The sequence below is a fragment of the Pogoniulus pusillus genome, chromosome 16 (assembly GCF_015220805.1).
Source record: "Pogoniulus pusillus isolate bPogPus1 chromosome 16, bPogPus1.pri, whole genome shotgun sequence".
Lineage (NCBI taxonomy): Eukaryota > Metazoa > Chordata > Aves > Piciformes > Lybiidae > Pogoniulus > Pogoniulus pusillus.
In genome coordinates, this window is record NC_087279.1 from 486,332 (window position 1) to 510,052 (window position 23,721).

Below are 23,721 nucleotides of genomic sequence, written 5' to 3' on the forward strand. Positions count from 1 at the left end.
CTTTCACAAAGCCAAGCAGGTACAGCTTCAGTCTCAGCAGCGTCCCAGACAACCATTCTGTGCCTACTCACAGCTTTGCACCAGGATGCCCAGCCTCAAGTCGGCTAAGGGCTGAAATTCTGTCTCCTGCAGAGAGCAATGAATACAGGACAAGAGAGTAGAGAAGTGCTTTTGGGAAGAGGGAGTGATAGCTGCTCAAAAGTGAGAAAGAGACACTGAACTTCTGCAAGGAATGCCAGTACCAAGCCTGGGTGCTGGGCTGTAGCTGTCTCTAGTGGATTGTTCAGCTTCTTCTGCCAGTGCCAAAGCCCTGGCACCATACGGTTCACATCTGCTGACATCTTGTGCCAGGGGAGAGAGAAAAGGAAAACAAAGTACTTATGCACCAGAAGCTGGATTAGGGGCAGGTTTGTCTGTTAACAGGATGTGCTCCTGGCCATGAAAGCGGCTTCCATCAAGTGAGAGCGGAGAAGAGAGAAGTGGCCAGGTGAGAGTGGAAAACTACCTTATCCTCTGTGTTGCTGGTAAATTCTGACTGAGGTTTAAAAAAAACCCAAAACACAACACAAACAGGAAAAAGTCCCCCACAAAAGCACTCACACACCAGATCTGTTCCACTCCCACAACTCAGCAGCTTCCCTGATGCAGCCAGTTGCCAGTTTCAGAACTGCACAGCCCAGCTCTGCCAGCCTCAGCAGCCCTGCTGCCACACAGTCCTGATGAGCCCTGAGTACCAAACACGTCCCTGAGCCGACTTCTTTCCCAGCCTAGGCCACCCAAGCAAGCCTCAAGTCTAAAGCTCATCCTCCCCCAGTACAAAGAGTGTCCTAGGAGCCCTCAGGGGTCTGGCCTCATGATAAGAAACCTGTGACCAGACATCAAAGGCCCTCCTGACCACAGCCTCCAGCCTGGCCTCACTAGCCAGGGTTAATCAAAGTCAAGCAGAAGCAGTCAGGCTCTGTAAGGCTCTGTGCAGAACTCTGGCAGCACCGAAACAGACACAAATACCACAAACCCACCCTGACCCCCACCCCCTTCACTGGCAGAACTGCTGGCAAACAAGGGAGGCTTCCATATTCTTCTGTGCACTCCCCAACAAGAAGTCTCCTTCATATACCTTGAACCTCCTCTGCCTGGAGTGACTCCAAAGGACCTTTTGCTCTCTGGTAGTTAAATATAGCCATGACTGCAGCCAAGAATTAAAAGATCCTTATGGAGGCTGATGGGAAAACGTTCATCTGTGAATTACATTCATGCTCAAGAGGAGCCAAAACACTGAAGCTAACAAAGACTCATCAGCTGAAAATAGGGGAAGTCAGACTTGCATCAGCAAAGCCCCCAAGTATTCATACTAAGTGCTTGGAAGAAGAAGCTCTTTCTGTAGCAGAGTTTGTGGAATTTCTGCTAAAACACTTCTGTGCATGGCATGGCAAAGGCTGTGTCCTGCGCTGAGTGCTGCAGGAGGCTGAACAGCATGGGCATTTTTGGGGATTTTGATAAGGAAACACCATGAAGACTTGAAAGCTAAGTAACACTTTCTTATCACCACAGAGAACCATCTCCTGTAAAACCATATCCAGGGCATCTCTGCACGCAGAGCCTGAGGAAACACCAAAGCCTGAGCACATGGGATCCCTGGAGCATGCTCTCCACGAGCAGCAGCCAGTGGGGTTGGTGCACTGCACAAAAGGTGACCAAGCACACAATACACTTGGTGAAGTCCCTCTCCTGACACACTTGGTGGAAGCCCTGGACACAGAACTGCCACCTGTTTAAGCCCAGACTCTCCAAGACCAGTGCTTCCCTGCAGCACAGCAGCAATGCATGCTGCTCTCACCTCCACTCTGCCTGTGCTGCACTATTACCTCTCTAAGTCAAAAATAAAAAGGATCTCTGGAGTGAGACCATGGGAAAGAGCCATAAAGAGGGGATTTCCATTTTTTAAACAAAAAGAGTCACCTTTGAGGGTGTCCCACAATGCCACAAGCGCCACGGCCACATCTGAGAGCACACAAAGCAGAAGGTGCTGTCTCAACAGCAGGCCCTGAAGGAAACGGTCACCGTTCCACCCAGACACTGATGGGAGCCACCGTGCCCCTTATAGCCAAATGAACTCCAACCAATGAGCTAGCAAAGGCAGCTGGCATTCAAAGCCTGCCTCTTGCCCACGGCTTTTGCAGGACCATGCTCTGGAAGCAAGCTGGAGGCAGGTGACCGCTGCTGCAAGCTGCTACCTTGGCGTAGTCGAACATGCGCAGGTCTGAGTACATCTCCAGGGCCAGCCTCTCCTGCCCACTCCTCTTGTACAGCTTTGCTGCCTCCTGGAACTTGCCCTGGTAGGCATAAACCTCTGCTAGGAACAGCTCATTGTTGTTCTCTCCATGCTTCTTCCTCTCCTGGAAAAGAAACCAACAGTGAGATGTGGGAAATACTCTGGCTGTTCAGGACCCAGGTGAGAAACAGCCACTGAGGAACTGTTGGATTCTGTTAATGAAAGCCTGCAAGAGGATATCATAATTTGCCTCTTCTACACTCCTGGTGAATTTGTAGTTGAAGGACTAAATCTCTCCTTAATTAAAATTAGGAAGAGCAAAATTACGTGTCACTGCACCAACCAAAGTGATGAAAATTCCCCTCCCTTGCTCTCACACAGAGGACTGAACAGACACTGTCGTTAAGAAGGCCTCTGGTGGGCTCCTCATCTCCTGCCTAAACTCTCCAGAACATCACTTGGCTGAATTAACACTACCTGTGTGGGATGGCAAGCAGAGAAACCACTGCTAGAACAAGGAGATTCACAGAGCATCTGCACCTGCCTCTGTATAAAGCCCAGTGCCACCAGCCCTGGCCACAACTGAAGAGGCTCCTGTCTGAGGCAGGCAGAGCTCCACACTCTCCTGCTCATCCACACTGCTCAGGGATTGTGTGGGGTAGCAGCCACCGAGACAAGGTGTGAGAAGTGCCATGGAGAAACCCTCCACACCCATCAGAGCTGCAGAGGTGAAAGGACTTCAAGGGGTCAGTGCCACACACACCTGCCTGCATGCACGGTTTAATGTGTGTGGACACACACTGCTGCCCTGCTCCAGATGAAATTCTGCCTGCTATAGCCTCCCCACGTGGAAACAGAGATGTGCACTCAATAAAAAGAGAAGTGCACGAGAGGGGAGCAAACTCAACTCCCCGCTGCCAAAGCAGCCCCAGGCCAGCGCTCCTGCTAACACTTAGGGCCCAGGCTGGCACTGCTCTGCTGTTGCAAGCTCCCTTTAGGCAGCTGGCCACAAGAATCAGCAGAGCAATGTTTAGAGCAGCTTTCAGAGACTTCACGGAGCTCTGGCAGTTGTGTTTCCTGCTGCAGCAATTAGAAAAGAAAGTGTCCTTCCTGAGAGAAAGCCATGACCTTAACGGCACACGTCTGCCTGCCTGCACCCTGCCATGGAACCCAGCCCCGAGCAAGGGCCGGGGCTGCAGAGCTCTCACTTCAGCAGCAGCACTGGCAGGAAGCCTGAAAGGCAGCTGATGCCTATTTCCAAAGGGAATCTTTCTCACTGAGCAGAACATGACAATTCCAGGGCATCCTCACCAGAGGCAGACCTGGAGAAGCACCTATGGATGAGAGGTTACCAATGGTCAGAGAACCCTCCCATCTCCCTGCCTACCCTTTAAAGGCAAAGGGGAAAGCTGAGGGGCTCCCAACACAGACCTCTGTCCCATGTTAGACACCAAGAGAAGTTAACTGCAACCAGCTGGCATTCTGACAGAACCAGGATAGCTCTGCAGAAATGGAAGGCATAGGATGTATTCTTCCAGAGGAGAGCATGAGGTAGAGCACTCCCCATTCCACCATAGATCTTTACAGCAAGCATTGCTGCACTCTTCCTGCAGGATAACGGTGCTGCTACCACCTCTCTTCCTGTTCTCAGCCACTGTATAGTGAAATTCTATCAAGAAGTGTGAAAAGAGTAAGAAGCAGTGATTAGGGCACAGTATGGGAGTGAGGGAGCCCAAATTCTATTTCCAGTTGTCACAGACTCATCAGGAGACCTTGAGTTTGTTACTTTATTTCTCTGGGCCTGTCGCTGGCTCTGCAAAGAGGAGATAATAGTAATTACCTATCTCCAGGGGGTAAGGAAAGGCTTAATTGACTCATGTTTATGAAGCACTCTGTCCTAAGCTCTGCCAGCACAGTGCTGCTCTCCCAACCATTCACTCAGTATTGGACATTTTGCCAGTTTTCCTGAAGACAGCTTCAGAAGCATTTCATGTCCCACACATCCCTTTTTATCTCTGCAAAGCTCCAGTCAGATGCTGGAATTTGTCACCCTTGCTGATCAGGATTTTTCTCCCTGAACACCTGCCCAGCACTCAGCAGGACTCCCTGAGCACAGGTCTCCCCAGAGCACCGGTTCTGGGGCAGCAGAAAGGGGAACACTCTCACCTCTATGCTGCTGATCAGCTCTAAATAGCGCAGGTCTCGGACCCTGGTAAACGCCTGTTGGAAAGACAAGGAGGATAACAGGATTTTACTTGAGAAGCCAGGAATCAGAACACGGCGAGGCAGAAAGCAAGCTGCCTCCTAGTGAGCAGGCCAGAGGGAAACCTGCTGGGCCTTGGAATCCTGCAGGCCCTGACCCGATGGGCTCTGCCCACGGCTGCAGTCCCTGGGTGCTGCAGCAGGACAAGGCGCAGTCTGCACTGCTCAGCCCTGAACAGCAGCAGCAGTCCCCCAGGAAGCACCAAGCAACCTTTCAAACATTGCAGACTTCTCTTTACAGCTCTCCAAGCTGAGGTGAGCAGGAGCATCACCGCAAGGCAGGGAGTCCTTGCAAAGGGACTGCATGTGCCAAGCAGGGGCTCCAGCAGCATAGTCATGTGTGAGTGGCAGCAGCTTAACGCTTCTGGACTTGCTTCAGGAGCCAAGAACTTAACTCTTTAGGCTGAGCACTGAGGACTGCTAACCACAGTTAGGCTTCAAAGGGCACAGACTATCCTGCTTACAGCATATGGGCCTAGGTACTACCAGAGCCTTTCATGTCAAGAAGCTGCTTTGGTTCAGCTTAATCGGCTCTCACTCCAAGAGGGAACAACTTTCCAGTTCCAAGGAGGCATTGAGAAACTCTATCTGCCCTCCACTTAAGTAAAAAAGTGAAATAAAGCCTTTAATTTCCTTTAAAACTCTGTTATCAAAAGAGGTCTGTCACTACAGGCCATTCCCTGGGTATTTTTAGCATGCTTTGTCTTTCATGCAATATTCATGGCACTGAACTCACTTCACCCTCTCCCATTTGAGAAAAGGTGGTGACAGGACAGGGAGGTATTTCACACTGCACAAAACTCAACTCTTCAAGACATGCCCATCTACAGACCACCCCCCATGAACTGCAACCGCGGCAGCTCAACACGGCTGCCCTCAGACAGTGGTCGTGTGCAGGTGGTGAGGAATGAACCCTGCACTAAACCGAGGGCACATTATACACCTGGTGGGGAGCTCTGGGGAAGGGGGAACCCAGGCAGCGCCGCGTTCTCTGCTGCCACCCGGTGTCGGCAGCACTGCCCTCCAGCTCATCGGTGTGCACTGCAGCAGGAGAAAGAAACCATCTTCTGCCGCAAAACACTGGGCTGAGAACGTGGCATTTATCCCGAGAGGCAAAAAAGGCTGCAGTTTAACGCCCTAGCGCAGCCGCACGGGCACGTAACAGAGCAGCATCTCCTGTGGGCTGTGCGATAGCAGGCAGGCACTGAAGATGCAGCATGGGCACCCAGGAACACTGCTCTGGCTGCCAGCCGTGAGCCAGGCTTTCCCCACACGCCCCCTGGCAAACAACCCGAGCTTTACCTTTTTAGCAGTCTCAAACTCCAGGCCCTCCAAGGCTTCCATGGCCAGCTCTCTCCAGTCAGCGTCAGTGACACCCAGGCAGGCAATCCGGTAGGCTGCTGTGAACATTTTCCGTTCCAGGTACTGGTACATGGGTGCAGACTGGGGAGTGCCAGTGGGAAACAGTGTCAGAGAGTGCAACAGTGAGAGCTAGCAGTGAACCCTCTCCAGACATTGGGGAAAGGAAAAACTTCTCATCACAGCCACGACAAGCTCCCCAGAGAGGAGGTATAAGCCCCTTGTAGAAGACAGCAGCATCCTGAGGAGGTAATTGCTGTATCTTTGGTGAATTCTACTCCAAACTTGGACTCTTCAGTTCCTGGTGCATCAGCAACCTTAGGAATATGAATTCTCTGAGCATTGCACCTCCTATTAGGCATCGTGAGCTAATGAGAGCTGGGGCTCTGAGCCCAAAGAAGGGGGCAGCTTGTTCTCAAAGGCTAGGAGTACAAGGAGTGGCAGCACAGCCTGGTGAGGCACTCCTGGAGATGCTCAGACACAAAATGAAGTGGTGTCAGAGGGAAGGAACCCCTGATGACAAAGCTGTTTTACCACAACTGTGACTATTAGGCCCCAAATCCACTGACCTCAAGGACTGGCCTTACAAGGAATTAAAGAGAGAAACTGCCAGCTGCAGGCTGGCACAGGCTGGGGCTTAGGGCAGCTACAGCTTGAACGCTCTGGGCTAATGGGGAGCACTGCAGCAAGAGTGCCTGGAACTCTGGGGCTGTGCCCAAAGACTTTGTGCAGACTGATTTCTGGGTTATTTCTCTGAAAACTGCAACTTTTGGTAGCCCTCCAGAAGGGCAGCTTTGAAAAACTGCCTCTGGGACATCTCACAGTAATGCTGCAGCACATTGCTATCCACAGTATGCCAGGAGCTGCAGGTTAGGCCAGGTCAGGCTCACGGCTGTCCACCACTCCACTCAGAACCAAGGCCTAGCTAGGCACTGCACGAGAGCTCCACGGAGCAGAGAAGGGCCTGTGACAGCCATGCCTTAGCTCTGGCCTCCTTCACTGACCCCCAGCTTCCAATCCTGCCTGTACCTGGGTGCTCAAGTCAGATCTTTTCCCTTTCCCTTCTTTGTTTGTTTCTTGCACTGTTTTAGACTTCTCCATTGCTTCCTAAACTAGAAAATAGTGTTCTGTGGAAGGCTCTCTAAATTTAGCTGTACTATACACCCAGATTGAAATACACAGCTGAAACACTGGCTAAACACTTCTAGATGTAGCAACAGCAACAGTTTTGATGTAGTGACAAAGGAAATGAAATTCCAGCTTGGCAAAAGGTACACAGAGAGGACAGTAAAAACACAGGCAGAGGTGCAGATCTTCAGCTTTGCTTTGAGGTCATTTGCAAGCAGAGGGAGAACTAGGAACAATTAGCAGCAGCAAGAAGAGAGTTAGCTTGATTAACACCCAGGGAAACAGCCCATGCAGTAGGACTCTAAGGGTGAGAAGAGTGTGAAGTGCAATGGGTTTGGTAATGGAAGAGGGGGGTAAAGCTCTGCAAAGCCTCTTCTCTCCTCAAACTGCTGTTTGTGAATATAAAGCATCACTTAATGAGATTAAAGGATTACCTGTGGGACTTCAACAGCTGACATGGAGAAAACATGAAGACAGAAAATCTTGGAGCCGTTGTAACCCACAACAAAGCCTTGAAGCTTCTGCTGATGGACAGGGAAGTTGCTGGCTTTGATATTGAGGTAGCCCCCTCCAGAAAAGCAAAGCATGTCCTCACACTGCGTGTTCCACGCCACACTGTTGGCATTGGGCTCCTGGGGAGCACAGGGAACGATGGTCACAACAGATGCCAGTACAGCTTGCAGAGGGCAGTCAGCCCACAGCTAGGTCTGCCCTGCTGCCACGCACACCCCTTGCTGTTTACCTTTGGGAAGCCTAAAGCCCAGCACACTGCTGCACAGGTTTACATGGACACGGAGGGCTGTGTATGCACTGCTGATCTAGACCATCGCCTAGGGTGCGCCACAAGGGACAGCACAGCCAGCCACTGGCTCTGCTGCAGGCCCTGGCTCTGCAGCACTTGCTGCTTCCTCCACAGTGCTCTCTGAAAACATTCCATCAGCCTTAACAGGAGAACTCCTGGAGTGGCTGCTGAACTCCAGGGAGGGGAGGATGATCACTATGCATTTTACACTCTGGGAATACATGAAGAACAAAGAAGCTTGGCACCGAGGGCAAAGCCAAAAGCCTCAGTAACTGCAATACTTCAAAGGGAAGCAGGACGGAGCTCTAAATTAAACTGGAAAGGTCACATGTTCAAGTGCTCTTCAGCCAGCTGCTGCTCACACATAGTTCCTGCTTCCTAACTCCTTGTCTGCTGTCTCTGGGAAGGTAGCTTAAGGAGGAATGGATCATAGTCAAACCCTCCCAATGTGATTAATGGCTTAAATGGCAGCTCCTCGCAGGCTTTTGGCGTGTTCCGTGCCCCAGCTGACTCCCGGTGCCCTCCCTGCTGTTTAAGGAAAGCAAGCCCAGCACGTTGAGGCCGACCTGGAAGAGCAGCTCTTTGGTGTGGATGTCATAGACCAGGCAGGTGTCATTCTCGTCCACCACTGCCAGCTTGCTGCGGGACGCGCTCATGTCCAGGCAGCGCACGGCCGTGGCCTGCTTCAGCAGCACGATGGCCAAGGCGTTGTCCACAAAGATCTTCAGGATCTAGGCACGATGGAAAACAGAGTCAGGCCACCCACTGAGTGCAGCAACAGCAGCTGCAACCCCGAATGCTCTCTGAAGGGTCTGCTCCAGAGACACCGTGCAGTACAATCAGGGAAATGCTTTCAGGCTGAGCTATCTTGAGAGGACTCCTTCCACAGAACGGGTTGGGCTGGAAAGGGCCTTAAGGATCAGCAGTTCCAACCCCTTGCCATGGGCATGGACATGCTAGCAGCTTCCCCAGCACACTCCAGGTTGCAAGCCTACACAAATAGCTCTGTGCTGCACATCCTGCACTAGCCAGTGCTGAGCAGTCAAGCAATTTCATGAATGCACTGCAGCAATGTATGGCACAGATGCGGGAGGCACAAAGAACTTCTCTCTGTTCCTGTTCTCTGTACCAACAACTCTGGGCTCCAGCTGGACATGCCAGCTTGTGGGACAGCCAGCTATCTCACCTCTGAACATCCAGGAGTGCTCACCAGGACAAGTGAGCCACAGCAAGCCCCAGCACAGGCAAACCCTCTCAGCTCACCAAGACTCCCTTGCCATCGGTGGCTCCTAACAGTTTCTGGACCTCAGACAAAGTTAACCACATCTCAGTTTTCTCAGCCAAGTGGAAGCAAGCAGGTTTAAATCACAAGCTGAGGCTGCCCACAAAAGCCTGGCTTGTCAAAGAGCATGCTGAGCTCTGCTCAGGGAGCACAGACTAGGTTCAGCCACAGCCAAAGAGAAGCAGCAGCTCTCCTGTTACCTGGCCGTTCTTCAGCCCGACCAGAAGCCCTTCTCTTCCAGGAGGTCCCCCGATGACCTTGATGTAGCGGATGAGGGACTCCATCAGCCACTCTCGTTCCTTGACGCCACCGAAGGAGAGGCACTGCAGCCTCTTCTCCTGCAGAGACAGGGGCACACACCGCACTGCATGGAGGTGGAGGCAGACCCTGCGCCTGCTGTGCTGGCTCAGCTGAACAGTCTTTAAAGCTTTCCATGTGCTAGGAAGAAATAAACAAACCCAACGCCCCCTCCTCAGAGTCCTCCCCCATCTAAACGTTCCCCTGGGCTCTGCTCATTCACCACATCCACTCCAGAGGGTGCTGCAGTGACACAGAGCCACAGCTGCTGCGCGGGAGGATGGCAGCACTGCACACACAGCAGCTCCACACCTTGGTACCCTGGAGTAAAGCCATCACAGCTTAGGTGGCACAGGCTCTTCTTAGCAGCTATTTGGACAGCTCTGGGTGCAGCCCGAGCCTTTGAGGCACATACCTGGCATAGGATGATGTGATCTGAGCACACCACCAGCAGGTTGCACTCAAACTTTTTGACTATCTTCTCCTTCACCCGGTAGTACATGTCTGAAGAATCATCTGAGTACAGCTCATAAATCAAGATCTTCTCTGGCATCTGGATGGCCAATCTGTTCTTGTAGATGGCAATTTTCTTCACCAGCTCTCTGCCTTTTATTCTAACTAGAGAGAAAAAAAACCACAAAAACACACTTCAGGCCAACCCAAAGATAACGGATACAGGAATCACAAACCTTAGTAATACACTAAAATTGAATCTTCCTCAGCACCACTGAAATGAAAAGCAGATTCCTGCTCAGATACATTTGCTGCTCAGCATCTCCATGCCTATCCATCACCCTCTGTTATTTGTCAACAGCACATCCTGGAGCAATGCTTTGACTCTCTGCCATAAAAAGAAATAAAATCAGCACAAACCCTTGAGGCTGCAAACATGGGGAAAAAAAAGCTCAATATAATGTACCTTATCTCATTTGCAGAGATTAAAACCTTAGAAGCCTCTGCCCCTCACAATGTCAAGTCCCTACATCTTCCCTTAAGCCTGTCAGAGCTGATCCTCCAGGAGCCTACTTTGTGCTCTCTTCCTGCCAACAGCATTCCTCAGGTGTGCTGCTGGAGTGGTCATGGCCTGCCTGCCACACACAGCCTTTATTTCAAGTAATCAGAGCAAAGGAGAAGGGGAGTCAGCCTGAGCCAGGTGAAGCTGTGAAGTTACCTTTTTGCTCAGTGATGAGGTGTTGGACAATCACATCAGTCATGCTGTCCCTGTAGGCATAGCGATCCTTGTAAAGGCCATGCACAGTGCTGAAGATCAGCTGGTAGAAGGCCAGGGTCCCATCCTGGCATCCCACTGCCTGGGCAGAAGAATGCTTGCAGTTAGCTGGGACATGGAGGTGAGAGCTGGCAGCATGTGCAGTGCTGATGTGATAACTGTGCTGTTCATGCTGGCTGGCTGGACACCAATTACAGCCTGCTTGGACCCAAACAGCAGCAGAGGTACAACGCAAAATGAGGAGAGGGGCTGCGAGGTCCCCAGAGAGCCTTCTCTAGGCTCTGAAGACCCATCTGGATATGTTCTTGTGTGGCCTGCCCTAGGTGACCCTGCTCTGGCAGGGGACTGGATGAGCGTCTTCAACCCCCCCATTAGCTCTGACTGCTCTCCTCACAGAGCATGGAGCCCATCATGCTGAGGGGTGGGGTGCTGAGGGGTGCCATTTGGTTGTACTTTTAGTGGCTTTGGTTTCTGCAGGGGTGAGGAGTTGATTGGTTTGGTTTTCTCTTCTCTCTGTACCTCTGCACAGTGTCACAGAGCATGACAGTCATGCCCTAGCTCAGAGGGCAGCCTGTGAGAAGGTCAGAGCAATGCCCCTGCTCACCACATAGTTGGAGTCTGGCTTCACTTTGCAGGTCCAGACCCAGCTGCTGTGGTCCCCAACAGCACCCAGGCGCACGCCGTCCTTGGTGAAGAGGGAAGCCTGCTTGTCAGAGCCCCCCAGCAGCAGGTACTCGCCTTTGCTGAAGTAGCTGACACAGCAGGGGTCAAAGCCCAGTGCTCTGTCCTTCCCAATCTGCAAGGGGAAATCCATTCAGGAACAAAGCACTCACAAAGGATCCTCTCACACCTTCCCAAGGCACCAGGCGCCTCATGGACACCCCTCCTCTCACCCCCTGGCCAAAGGCAGCTCCCAAGTGCACCCGAGAACCCCTCCAGTCCCAACCCAATCTACTCAGAACACAGGCAGCTCACAAATCCCCTTCAACCAGCTGGGGAAAGCACAAACTCCCCAAGGCAGGAGTACATCTTATCACAGATGTCAGCAAGAGTTCTAAGGGCTTCCACATAGGATTTGTGAGGCAGCAGTTGAGTTGCCATGGGAGTAATAAGAACTGGAGGAAAGGGTGGGTAAAAAATGGCCCTCATCCAAGCTTGGGAAAGCAGAAAACAGTTAATGTGCTGGCAAAGCATTAGGGTGACAGCACTGACCAGGACAGAGTCACAAACAGCCTGCCACTCCTGAGAGCACCTCCTGGAACATACCTGTTTGCCACTGAGCTGGTAAAAGGAGAGCTTCTGCCCCCAGTCTGCCACAGCTAGAACGTCATTGCGGGCATCCCTAGCAACGACAACAGTTGGGTGGGGACTCAGACGTGCCCGGCTTGGAGCAGCACAACTGTGTCACAGCACTCTGCAGAGCCCCACGCACAGCAAAGCAGATCTCAACAGCTTCCTACACTGAGGGAGACGGCATGGGACACGGCAAAGATCACCTCCTTCACAGCATGGACTGCAGGGCTTGGGGGGTCACCTCCAGACAACTCTGCAAGCAGGGCTACAGTGAAGGTAATGCCCTCTTCAGCAGCTGAAGCACCTGGCCTGAGTCTGGTCTCAGATCCAGCTGGACAAAGCCAGCACCTCCTAGCCAGTGCACTAAGCATGAGTGAACTGCAGTCAGAAGCTGCTCAGGAGAGCCCAGCAGCAGAGCGAGGAGAGGCTCCAGCCTTGGATCTGCTCACTCTGCTACCCTGACATGGTCTGTGCAGCTTGGAGCAAGCCATGGCAGTTAGCTCCACAGCTTCTTGCCTAGGAGAAAGGGAGAGAAGCTGCCTGTGGAATCAGCTGCCTCCCTTTGCTCCCTGTGGGGAATAGCAAGGTGTCCTCACACCCTTCCAAGCTGCCTCTGCACGAGCACTCACAGCAGAAGACATCCTGCAGGCAGCAAGTACCCTGGAACTTCCTGACACCCAAGAAGCTGCTGTTGTGCCCTGCATAACACTGTGTGCTCACTCCCTTCTGAGGGACTGCCCCAGCTGCCACAGCTACACAAGCTCCTGGCAAGTTCTACTCATACACTGAAGCAGGGATCTCTGTGGATCTTCCCCTGCCCCTCTCTGACTACACTGCTGCCAGGCTTGGGCTGCAGCACTGGGAGCTCCTCTAAGGAGCTGGGAACTGACTCTTCCTGTTCAGCTCCAACTCCTCTAATCCAAAATCTCTCTGCAGCAATTGTTTGTCCACCTACCTGCTACAGCAGCTCCTCCCAACTGAAGGGAGAAAACAGCTCCTGACCCCCAAAAATACCAAAGGCTTCTTGAAACCTGAGGGGGCCACCCTCCAAATACTCAACTCAGTTTTGGGCCTCTCACTCAAAAACGGACATTGAAGGGTTGGAGCAGGTCTCAGGAAGAGCAAAGAAGCTGGGAAAGAGTCTGGAGAACAGTGGTGAGGAGCAGCTAAGGGACCTGAGAGTGTTCAGCCTGGAGAAGGCTGAAGTGAGACCTCATTCTCTCTACAGCTTCCCTAGAGGAGGCTGGAGCCAGTTGGGGTTGGTTTCTTCTCCCAGGGAAGAAGTGATAGGACAAGGGAAAATAGCCTCAAGTTGCCCCAGGGGAGGTTCAGGTTGGACACAAGGAATAATTTCTTCCCCAAAAGGGTTGTCAAGGCCTGGCCCAGGCTGCCCAGGGCAGTGGTGGAGTCTCCATCTCTGGAGGGGTTTCAGAGCAGTGGAGATGTGGTGCTGAGGGACATGGGTTAAGGGTTGGACTCTGTGATCTTAAAGGTGTCTTCCAGCCTTCTCCTCATGATTCCATGATCAAGTGGAACTTGTTCCCAGTCTGTCCATTCACTTAAGGGCTGGCAGCAAAGGCCAACCCCAGGAGCTAAGCACTCAGGAAAGGGTAATGCAGGTGGCATTTGCCTCTTTCAGCAGGGCTAAGAGCCAAGCCTTCCTGCAAGCAATGAGCCAAGGGCTCAGCACTCCGGAGGAAGGGAGAAGTTACCTGGAGGGGCTCCAGCAGATGGACCAGACGGGGGCGCCCCCGGGCCGCTCTATCCTCACCTTCTCATCGCCGCTCTTGTTGCGGATGCTGACCACCCCGCTCAGCATGCCCAGCGCCAGGTACTGCCCGTCGTTCGTCCAGCTGCAGGCAGACAGCAGCAGGGAGGGCACAGCCAGCTCAGACAGGCACTGTGCTCTGACACCCACTGCTAGCGGCCACTAAACCTACAGCTTGTTTGGGCTTCAAACTCCACATCTATGGCAGCAGCATGCATTGCGGGGAGAGCTTCTGAGACAGACCTGGGAGCTTAAGGCCAAACCCAGTATAGCTGTCACCTGCTTGCAGCATCTCACTGTGTGCTAAGAAACAGGCACTGTGGGGATGAGAGCTGGCAGTGGACCAGGCTGTGCCAAGAGCCACACTGAGAACAGTGAGCGTCAGCTCCTGGCGCCACTGCAGTCAAGGACTGACTGCACGAATCTGTGTGCTCTGCCTGCGGGCTGGGAACGTCTCCTGCTGAAAGCACTGACACAGCAGGGGAGCAGTGACAGAGAGAAGTTGAGACACCTGATGAAGATCAGAAGATCTGTGAGACTTTCAGAATTCAGTTCTGAGGAGCAGAACTCTGCTATCAAAAGGAGGGTGTGGGGAGGTCTCTTGGAGAAGACTCTGCTCTGCTCTCCAGTATCTGCCAGTCATATTCCTCCAGTAGCATTCAAACACCACAGAGGTGTTTGAATGAGAATGGCTGACCAGGAGGAAGCAGAACAGGGAGGTGGGATAGCCCACCTCACACTGCTGGTTGCTGTCTCTGCTCAGTGACCTATTGCTCTGCACCCCTTTTTCTTTAAGCTTGTACATGACCGTGAGTGGTTCACACTGAAAGTGACCCAGACACAGTAACCCTTTCCACTTACCTACAGCAAGTGATCTTGCTGCTGGCTTTGTGCTTAGACACTGACTTCTGCTCAGGAGACCACAGGCCTTGGGGACAGCAAGAGAAAAGCCACAGTAAGTTACAAAGGAGCATTTCCCAGGGGTGATATTAGAGACTGCTATTGTCTGCTGGGACTTCAGAGAGATCAAAGGCTATTTAAATGTGCTGCTGGCAGTGGATTAATTATTTTCAGTAAAGGGGGGAAATTCCACCTAAACAACAGAGAGGGTGTCTGCAAGAAATCACAGCAATACACTGCACCTGACCTCACTACACACAGACTTGCAGGGGACCTGGAGTGATTCCAACGCCAGCTCACTTTGGGCAGTTTGTATCCCACCTCCTCTGGGCACAGAGAGCTCTGAGCTCTACCTACCCGCAGCTAGCTGAGCTACACAGCTGGAATGGCAAAGGTGAGGCAGAAGACATACCAAAGTCACTGGAGGAGCAGGAGGCCAGCTGGTGAGTAAGAGGGTTGTAGGATACACATTGGATGGAGTCATTGTGCCTGCAACAAAGTTACAATCACATTTCAATACACCACCCCTTAAATGCTCCCTTCTCTGACTTCCAGCAAGACAGCTGAAACGTTTCTCAGATGCCAGAAACCAGCTTAGGTCCCACCAAATTACTCTGCAATTGCTGTACACCAGTGACAGACCTGACAAAGCCTGTCTCTGAGCAGCAGAACCCCACTGCACCTCCTCACAAGCAGCCAAAACGGAGCAAGGTGGTGGCTTGTGAAGTGTGATTAAAGGTTTTGTCCCAGTTCCACCCCGTCTGTGTGCTCCAGCAGCACACTGCCTGGCACTCCACACACACACACAGAACTTGAAGGTGTCCCTTAAGTGGGACGGCACAAAACTAAAGCCAGAAAAAGGTGGAAATACTCTGAAAGTGGCAAAGCTCACACTGAGTCTAGTTTCTGGGTCAGAACTACCTGACTCCCGCTTAGCGCACAGGGCCAGAGCCATGTCCTGTTTCATTTCAATGTGCAGAGTTTCCCCTGTGCTCTGCCAGCCCTCTCAATTCAGAGATTTTCTGGACTTCCCACCCTCTCTTATGCCTTGGATTGCTTTCACTTGCTTTTAATTGCTTTCCCGCCTGGTTCAGATACTTGAGCTGCTCTTTCCCTCTTCCCTCTAGCATCTTCTGTGACCTGAGCCAGCCACCTCTGGACAGCAGAGGTGCAGAATCCAAGCTGCTTCAGAGAGGCAGAGATCTGAGAGCATCACTCACGTGTATTTCAGAATTCCTTCCAGCTTTGAAGTCCAAATGATCACACTTTTATCAGCTGAGCCAGAAGCAAAGCGCTTGCCTAGGAAGGAAACACAACTTTAATCCCACACTGGCACTCCAAATGCTCAGAGAGCCAGCAGGGAGCTCTTGAACTTGACATGGCTCAAGTACTGAAGGGGCTAATACCAGCTCTGATGATGTTTCTTTGCCATGCCCACTTCTCACCATGGCCTAGCTAAGCAGCAAACAGCAGCCTGCCCAACAGAGGCAGTCAGGGGTTGGAGACATGTTAAAAGCAGCCAGGGAAAAGGGGACATTGTCACAGTTATCCCTGGCACTCAGAGAGGTACCTGGGAGGGAGTTCCCAAGGTCACAGCCAGCAAGGCCACACAGAATGCCAATCAAAGCCAAGGGAAAAACTGGAAGCAGAGTAAGGTCTGCAGTGAGCATGGCAGCATGTGAAGGGTCAAAGATGAGGAAGCTCTAGGGTGGAGGAGCCACAGGAATCAAAATTAGAGGCAGGTGGAGTGCCAGAGAGAGATCTCTGGGGTAAGCCCTTTCTTCCTACAAACAGAAACTTCCCAATGGGAGAGGAAGCTCAACCTCCCCATGCTACCCAACCAACCAAACCCCACTGGTGCTGCAGTAGCCCTGAGCTATACCCACTGGCAGCAGGGAACGAGAGACATGCACAGCACAGCCACCTACAGTGCTGCTTACCATCTTTGGCATAAGCCACACAATACACAGTGTCCTTATGTCCCTTCAGAGGCTGAATTAAGGTTCCATCAGAAGTGTCATACACCTGTTTAAACAGGAAGAGCAAAGCACAAACACACAAATGATAGAGCACACATTAGAAAGCCTTCCACTGAAGAGTAGGCTGTAGAGCTCCTGAAGGCCACCAAGACCATGCCTTTCCTTTTGCGTTTGCTTATTTCCATAGCATGCAGTCATCACAAAAACATTTTGGTTGGGAAGGACCTCTGAGCCAGCTGTTAACCCAGCACTGCCAGCTCACATGCCAGACAAAACCTTTCCAACTGCAGAAGCAGCTTTCCTCAACTTAGAACTTCCCACGGTGGAGAAAGAATTAGCCTCAGAAAATGACATGCACCAAAAGAATGTCCCAGCAGCTCATCTGCCCAGCTTGCTTCGCTCTTTACCTTTCTCTTTGCATTAGATATTCAAACTTCATCAGTTCCTGGAAAGGACCACACTTAATGTGCCATCCTACCGAGAATAAAGCCTGCTGCCTGCAGCCCTGAGCTGCATCTTGACACCCCTGCCATCCCTCCCTGCCTGCAGCTTCTGCCCCTGCCCCATCTGCAGGCACCATGAGCATGGTCCTGAGCTGTTTCTGCTGAGGGGTTAGCAGCAGGCAAGCGGCCCCAGGGAACTGCACGAGGCTCTAGCCGAGGCTCCACAAAGCAGGGACACTGATCTGACTTCACTGCCCCTCTTCAGAGAGACCTGCACGAACCTTGTACCAACACAGCATTTGCACAGCACACCACTGTGCGGCCCGGCACAGGGCAGCGGATTTCAAAGCGCTGGGTGAGGTGAGAGGACGAGATGACAGAAGGAAGTTAAACCTCTTTACTTTTAGAGAGAGAGATTAAAACTTGGTAAGAAACATTAAAAGGCTTCCAAACATTTTACAGTTAGCATTAATATATATGTAAATAGGAGGCTGGACTAGCAGAGATAAGAGGATTTTTGATCGGTTACATCCCCAAGTTAATGTGAAAGAAATCCTATTCCTACAGCTGATAGCTGCAAGAGGAGAAGCAGTTTCCCTACCAGCAGTCTATTTCCAGCAGCAATGATCAACTGAGTCCCATCCGGCTTGAACGCAAGATCATAAACACTAAAGAACAAAGACAGCAGCGAGCGGAGCCCGCGTTAGCAAACAGGCTTCCTTTCACCTCGGTGCGGCCCCATAACCACCCCCCCTGAGCACGCCCGCGGGAGACCTTCCGACTCCCGAGAGTGCCCCGAACCAACAGCCCCTGCGACCCTGCGCGGCGCCCGGCCGCAGCCCGACACGCCTCACTGGGAGGCTCCGCGGGAGCCGGCGGCGCTGCCGCGGCAGGCAGAACGCCCAAACGCAGCCGCAAGCTGCCGGCCTCGGGCGGAACGTGGAGGGAGCAAAGCCGGAACGGCCCCCGGACAGGCGCTGCGCTACCAGGTCTCCGCCATCAGCCGAGGCCGCGGCGACCCATCTGCTCCCGCCGGACAAGGCGGAAGAGGACCGCCGCCTGGAGAGACGACGGTGAGCCCCGGATCCAACCCCTCTCCCCGGGCTGTCCCGACGGCCAAGCCGCAGCCGGTCAGCCCGCTCCCGGCCCTCGGTCCCCTCGCCAGGCCCCGCCGCGGCTCCTCGCAGGCCTCCCCCGCACGGAGCGCGCCGGCTCCCGCGGGGCCGCTCACCACTGGTCAGCCCGGTCGCGCCAGGTGAGCGCCGCCCGCATCCCCCGGGCCGGGCCGGGCCGATCCGGGCCGGGACCGCCTCAGCGCCGCCGCGCGCTTGTTTACACGCGCGCCGCCGGCGCCACGGGCAACGCGCACGCGCCCGGAGCCCCCGGTCCTCCGGCACGGCAGGGGGCGCCGGCAGCCAGGGCAGGGGGCGCCGGCAGCCAGGGCAGGGGGCGCCGGCAGCCAGGGCAGGGGGCGCCGGCAGCCAGGGCAGGGGGCGCCGGCACGGCAGGGGGCGCCGGCAGCCAGCGGCGCCGGTCAGGTGACTTAAGGCGCGCAGGATGGCGGCGTCGGGAGCGGCTGCCCGAGGGTACGCGTCTGGGGCAGGATGGCGGCGCAGGGCTCACCGGTGGGACGGGGGTGAAGGCGGCGTGTGACTCGTGCTGGGCACGGGCGGGCCCGGGGCCGTATGGTGGTTCCGGCTCGGTACCGCCGCGCTCCGGAGTCCCCCCGCGCCCAGCGGGGTCCCACCGGGCATTTCCTTTCCCGTGCAGCCTACCGGGTGGCAGCCGAGACGAAGCGGCGGCGGAGCGGCCCGGCCCCAGCCCTAGAGGCGGGGGCACCGGCGCTGCGGCGGAGAGGAGCCTGGCAAAACGGCTGTCGGCGGCGGCGGCAGCGGCCGGGCCCAGCGCCGTCCCCAGCGGCTGGCAGAAGGTGTCGAGGCGGCGGCAGTCGGGCAGGACGGCAGGGAGGATCGATGTCTATTTTGTGAGGTGGGGCCGGCGGGCTGCTCGCCGAGACCTTGGAAAGCTGGCGAGGGAGCTGTAGTGACCGGGCTGGAGGTGACCGCTTCCAGCTGAGAGGGCAGGGCTGCGCGGGGCGTAGCGATCAAGCTCTGCACCGCTGGGCTGCTGAGACACGGGGGCAGGCTGCCTGGGGGGCTTCGGGTGCTCACCCCCGAAAGTGATCAGTGCCGGGATGGACAGGGCCCTGAGCAACCTGACCAAGGGAGGGGTGGCCCTGCTCATGGCAGGGGTTAGAACTGGATGATCTTCAAGGTCCAGTCTGTGGAGTAGAGGGCTGAGCACTACCTGCTCCTGGGCCATCCCCATCGCGCAGGTCTGCGGCTGCCTGTGGCACATGTGTGCTGTGCTGGGCAGGGCAGGGGGGAGGGCACCCATGTGCAGGACTGGCTGTGACCTCCTCGTGTGAGCCGGCCCTGGGCACACCACAGAAACTTCTGAAATGGCTTTTGACATTTGCTTTTCTAAACCCAAGAGCAGATGTGCTGTAGGAAAGGGCAAGAGGATGAGGAGGCCCTCGCTGATTGACTTGGTTTTGTACTCACAGCCCTGAAGGACACAAGCTGAGGTCGAAAAGTGCACTTGTGGAGTACTTGCGGCAAAGAGGGGAGACGAGGCTAAAAGCAGAAGATTTTGTCTTTGCAGCCCCAGCTCAGAGGAGTCCCCGAGGGAGGGGGAAGAGATGCAGCAGAAAAGTTGCAGGAACTGTTGCAGGGGGTGAGGACTGTCACAGCCAGGTGACAGTCCTCAGCATGCAGAACGGTGCTGAGGAGACAACTGGAAAGGAGCCCCAGGAAGAGGCTGCTCTTGGGAGCGAAGCTTTGACCACCAAAGGCTTAAACCCAGAGGAGTGTTGGAAAGCCCCAAAAAAGACAGGGGAAAGAAGTGATCAGAGCACGAGGAGTGGCAAGAGCTCTGGAGAGAGGAGTTCAGCTGACAGCCGGACCAAAAGGCAGAGAGAAGCGTGGAGCAGGCAGGAGGCCAAGGATGCTGGAAGCAAGGAGCCGTGCAGGAGGAGAGCCTGGCGTGCGGCCCCCTGCCGGGGCACAGCCACTGCACGCCCTGCACCTGTGGGGGCAGCTCTGCCAACACTCAGCAGGGCACGGGCAGGCATACAGCTGGACTCTGCCACGGCTTGCCCACACGGGACACTGGGCAGCCCAGCAGAGAAGTCTGTGGAGGAGGGTCCTAACGATGCATCTTCTGCAGAACCTGAGAAGACCCCTGGACTGGAAACAGGGAGAGAGAGGGATGGAGGGAACTCAGGTGAGCAGGGGTTCGGGTCTGACACTGCACAGGTGCTGCTGCCGGGCGCAGACAGGCGTCATGGTCCTTGCAGTGCCAGAGGAACCTGAGACTGCCACAGGGGGTCTGCTGCACAGGCAGAGTGTCCTCCTTCAGGTCAAGCTGCTTCAGTATCTGAATCTGTCTCATTTCCTTGTCACAGAATGGTAGAGGTTGGAAGAGACCTCCAGAGATCAAGTCCCACTCTCCTGCCAGAGCAGGGGCACCCAGGGCAAATCACACAGGAGAGCATCCAAGATGGGGCTTGAAAGTCTCCACACAATAATTCACCAACAGGGTTACTACTGTTCTGTTGCACATGCTGGGGGTGTGTGGCCAACAGGGAATTCCTGTCTGTAGCTTGAGCCTGTTTCCCAGACTGGCAGAATCATGGTTTGTCTTCTGGAGATCTTCCACGGAGTTGAAATGCTGGAGTGAGTCTAAAGCATTTGGTGTTCTGGGCACCTCCTGGAAAGCCTGGCATTTCCTTCACAGCACAAAGTGGGCTGGCAGCAGGGCACTGGGGCTTTTATCTTTGTCATTGTGAAGCATCTCTTCCTTACAGGGCAGTCCATGCCACGGACACAAGTGGACAGGAGGAAAACGAGTCCCTATTTTTCAAGTAAATGCAGTAAAGAAGGTAGGAGTCCTGTGGGGAGGTGGAGCTGCCGAGGGAGTGGCTCAGCATCTGGGTGGTGTGGGAGATCTGCTCCAGGCACCTGGCTGTGCTCTGGGGGAGCTTGGCCCATTCCAAACCTCAGGGTTAGCAAACAACTGCTGGGGTGGGTATCAAACACCTCAGCAGCTCTTCTGGGCTGAGTGGGTTTGGGGAAGGTCTCTTCAGGCTGCTGAGCTGTTTCCCCTGCCAGGGTGAGCCCTGCAGCTGCTGCTCTGCATGCACACAGGAGCACAGCAAGTGCCCAGGGAGAGCCTCTGTTCTTGGAGCATGGATGTGCCATGGAGCCAAAGGACACTCACAGCCAGACATCACCTGGCTGACAGTTCTCTAATATCTGTGTGGAACTTGCCATGGCCCCATCCACATACAGTGCCCCCCCAAAGATGAATCTGCTTCAAAAGCTCTTAGCTGTGTTGTTGTTTTCATTTAAATAGGTAAATTATCTTCTACTGCCCAATAAATTTCCCTTCTTGCCTCCCTGCACAGCTCCCAGCCCACCCAGAAGGAAGGCCCTCAGGAAATGGATTCCTCCACGTTCTCCTTTTAACTTGGTCCAAGAAACACTTTTCCATGATCCGTGGAAGCTTCTCATTGCAACCATATTTCTCAATAAAACTTCAGGTAAATGGAGCAGTGCAGCTTTGTGTTGTGACAGTGTTGGGGTGGTGGCAGAGGGGCAGCACAGCTACCAGTTGTGGTGGCATCAATGAAAGAGTAAATGTGTCAGTGTGAAAAATAATCCTTCATTTGTGGCTCTTGCCTTTGACAAAGCTCACCCCAAAAAGTGTCCAGAAACCAGAATTGCCTGTGCAGTGTTGGTGCTGGCTCCTCTCTCTAGGCAAGATGGCAATTCCTGTGCTCTGGGAGTTCCTCAAGAAGTATCCTTCTCCACAAGTAGCCAGGGCTGCAGACTGGAGAGAAATGGCAGAGCTGCTCAAACCTCTTGGCCTCTACGAGCTCAGAGCCAAAACTATCATCAGGTTCTCAGGTGGGTTTTCTAGAGATGGCTGTGGAGGGGTCTGAACTATGCTGGTGAGACAAAGAGCAGTGCTGAGCTTTGCCTTGTGTGGCAAATGGTTCATTTCCTGCAGCTTTGGGATAGATTGGGCTCACACCATGAGGATGGTGAGGCACTGGAACAGGTTGCTCAGAGAAGCTGTGGAGGCTCCAACCCTGGAAGTGTTCAGAGCCCGGTTGGATAGAGCCTTGAGCATGCTGGTGTAATAGGTGTCCTGTCCGTGGCAGGGGGCTGGAACTGGATAGTCTTTGAGGTGCCTTCCAACTCAAACCACTGTGATTGTGTGTGCAAAGCTGCTGAGGACAAAGTGCCAGAAACACAGAGTTCCACAGGAGACCTTTGCCCAGGAGACTTCTCTGAGTGGAGAAAAACAAAAATGCCTGCAGGGCTGTTCTGTGCTAAGGTGGCTCTGCTCTGTGCTGCCACAGGTCGCCTCCAGAAAGCCCTTCCAGCCTGGATATTTTCAGTCATCCTGCCATGTTTTACACTGAGTTATTCCTCTGCAGGCTCTGGGGAGAGAGATGGAATTAAACTGACTCTTGGTGATTTCAGAGGTGTTTAAGCTGTCCCCTACAGGACGCCATTGCCTGCCCTCCCCAGGAAATAGCCCAGAGCTGTGTTTGGCACTGCAGACACTGCTGAGGGAGGCATGTGGCCCTGATGGGGTGCTGAGGGCCCTGTCTGTGTTGCAGGTGAGTACCTGAGCAAGCGCTGGCGCTACCCCATCGAGCTGCATGGCATTGGCAAGTATGGCAACGACTCCTACCGCATCTTCTGTGTCAATGAATGGCAGGAGGTGGGTGCTGTGCCCTTGGCCTCTCTTGGGCTAACAGCAGCTTTTCTCATTCAGAATTGTACCCTCCCCAGTGCTGAAGCCCTAATTGAAGGTGACTGTCACCTTGAGTGGGGGTTTTCTGCAACTTAGCTTCACTGTTTTCTCTCTTGCTCTCTTAATGGTGGCTAAAAGTCCAGTTAAGAATGAAGCTCCCTGTGATCCTGTCATCCCACTAGCATATCAGATCAGTGTTGGTGGGGCTTTTGCCATGGCAGGGGGCTGAGGAACATCTCTAAGGGCTTGTGCTGCTTTCCAGCACAGTCTTCCCTCTTGATTCACAGAGGTGGGTGGTTTTGGGGCTGACCAAGCACAGTACCCCATGATTTATATGCTGGTGGAGGCCTGTCCGCTGCTCCCAGGGAGGTACTGGGGGGTTGCTGAGCCTAGGCCAGAGCAGTGGATGCTGTAGCAATGGGTACTGGAGCAGGCATCTAAGGCTTCTGCTGTGTTGCAGGTGCAGCCACAGGACCACAAGCTGAACGTGTACCACACGTGGCTCTCGGAGAACCGGGAGAGGCTGAGCATCGGCTGAGCATGGAACAAGCAGCAGCTGCCAGCAGCACCTTGGCTCCTCTGTTTCTGTGCGTGTGCCACCAGCTCGGCTGCCGCGGGCCCGGCCGCTTCCCTTCTCTTTTTCTTAAATAAAAGTTGCCAGGTTTTGTGGCATCTGCTGCCGTGGGGCGGGGCCGACGCACGGGCCGGGGATAGTCCGCGGTGCTCCGAGCCGCCGTCTGCCTTGGGCCAGGCGTGAGCAGCTGCCGCTGTCCAGCCAGGCCCGGGCCTGCGACAAGTGGCTGCTGCCACTCGCAAGCCCGGCGGGGTCGGATCACTTCTTTAAGTGCCACACCCCAGCAGGGCTCCTCTGTCGCTGCT

At 54.1% G+C, this 23,721-nt stretch overlaps 2 protein-coding genes across 4 annotated transcripts in view; one reads left to right on the plus strand and one right to left on the minus strand.

Annotated features, from left to right (window-relative positions):
* IFT122 (intraflagellar transport 122) overlaps positions 1-18,354 on the minus strand; it is a 29,914-nt gene extending 11,560 nt beyond the window's left edge. Inside the window, exons 1-17 of one of the 2 annotated variants that reach the window (XM_064156116.1) lie at positions 18,245-18,354; positions 17,615-17,681; positions 16,532-16,616; positions 15,812-15,890; positions 15,004-15,080; positions 14,553-14,619; positions 13,636-13,776; positions 11,897-11,972; positions 11,235-11,426; positions 10,574-10,712; positions 9,818-10,020; positions 9,306-9,443; positions 8,390-8,554; positions 7,456-7,653; positions 5,837-5,977; positions 4,439-4,492; positions 2,235-2,396 (exon numbers count right to left, since the gene is read on the minus strand). In XM_064156116.1, the coding sequence (XP_064012186.1) occupies positions 2,235-2,396; positions 4,439-4,492; positions 5,837-5,977; positions 7,456-7,653; positions 8,390-8,554; positions 9,306-9,443; positions 9,818-10,020; positions 10,574-10,712; positions 11,235-11,426; positions 11,897-11,972; positions 13,636-13,776; positions 14,553-14,619; positions 15,004-15,080; positions 15,812-15,890; positions 16,532-16,616; positions 17,615-17,681; positions 18,245-18,285 (2,025 nt within the window). In that variant the 5' untranslated portion in view covers positions 18,286-18,354. Of the gene's footprint in view, positions 1-2,234; positions 2,397-4,438; positions 4,493-5,836; positions 5,978-7,455; positions 7,654-8,389; positions 8,555-9,305; positions 9,444-9,817; positions 10,021-10,573; positions 10,713-11,234; positions 11,427-11,896; positions 11,973-13,635; positions 13,777-14,552; positions 14,620-15,003; positions 15,081-15,811; positions 15,891-16,531; positions 16,617-17,294; positions 17,414-17,614; positions 17,682-18,244 lie in introns of those variants that run through there. The other variant, XM_064156117.1, reaches the window with a different exon arrangement.
* A 152-nt stretch (positions 18,355-18,506) lies between these two features.
* On the plus strand, positions 18,507-23,514 carry MBD4 (methyl-CpG binding domain 4, DNA glycosylase). Of its 2 annotated transcripts, XM_064156120.1 has the most exons (8): positions 18,507-18,599; positions 18,784-19,002; positions 19,580-20,298; positions 20,882-20,956; positions 21,482-21,616; positions 21,834-21,983; positions 22,706-22,809; positions 23,303-23,514. In XM_064156120.1, exons 1-8 carry the CDS (start codon positions 18,571-18,573, stop codon positions 23,378-23,380), a joined length of 1,509 nt encoding a protein of 502 aa, XP_064012190.1. In that variant the 5' UTR covers positions 18,507-18,570; the 3' UTR covers positions 23,381-23,514. The 2 variants fall into 2 exon arrangements, with proteins under 2 accessions (XP_064012190.1, XP_064012191.1); XM_064156121.1 differs by lacking the exon at positions 21,834-21,983.
* Positions 23,515-23,721: the final 207 nt, after the last annotated feature.

What these genes read in the sequence shown, in the direction of transcription:
- MBD4 (XM_064156120.1), top strand. Translation starts at nt 18,571, where the DNA reads ATGGCGGCGTCGGGAGCGGCTGCCCGAGG. An exon ending in GAGGGATGGAGGGAACTCAG is followed by an intron (nt 20,299 to 20,881) that starts GTGAGCAGGGGT and finishes TCTTCCTTACAG; the next exon opens with GGCAGTCCATGCCACGGACA. An exon ending in GTGTCAATGAATGGCAGGAG is followed by an intron (nt 22,810 to 23,302) that starts GTGGGTGCTGTG and finishes GCTGTGTTGCAG; the next exon opens with GTGCAGCCACAGGACCACAA.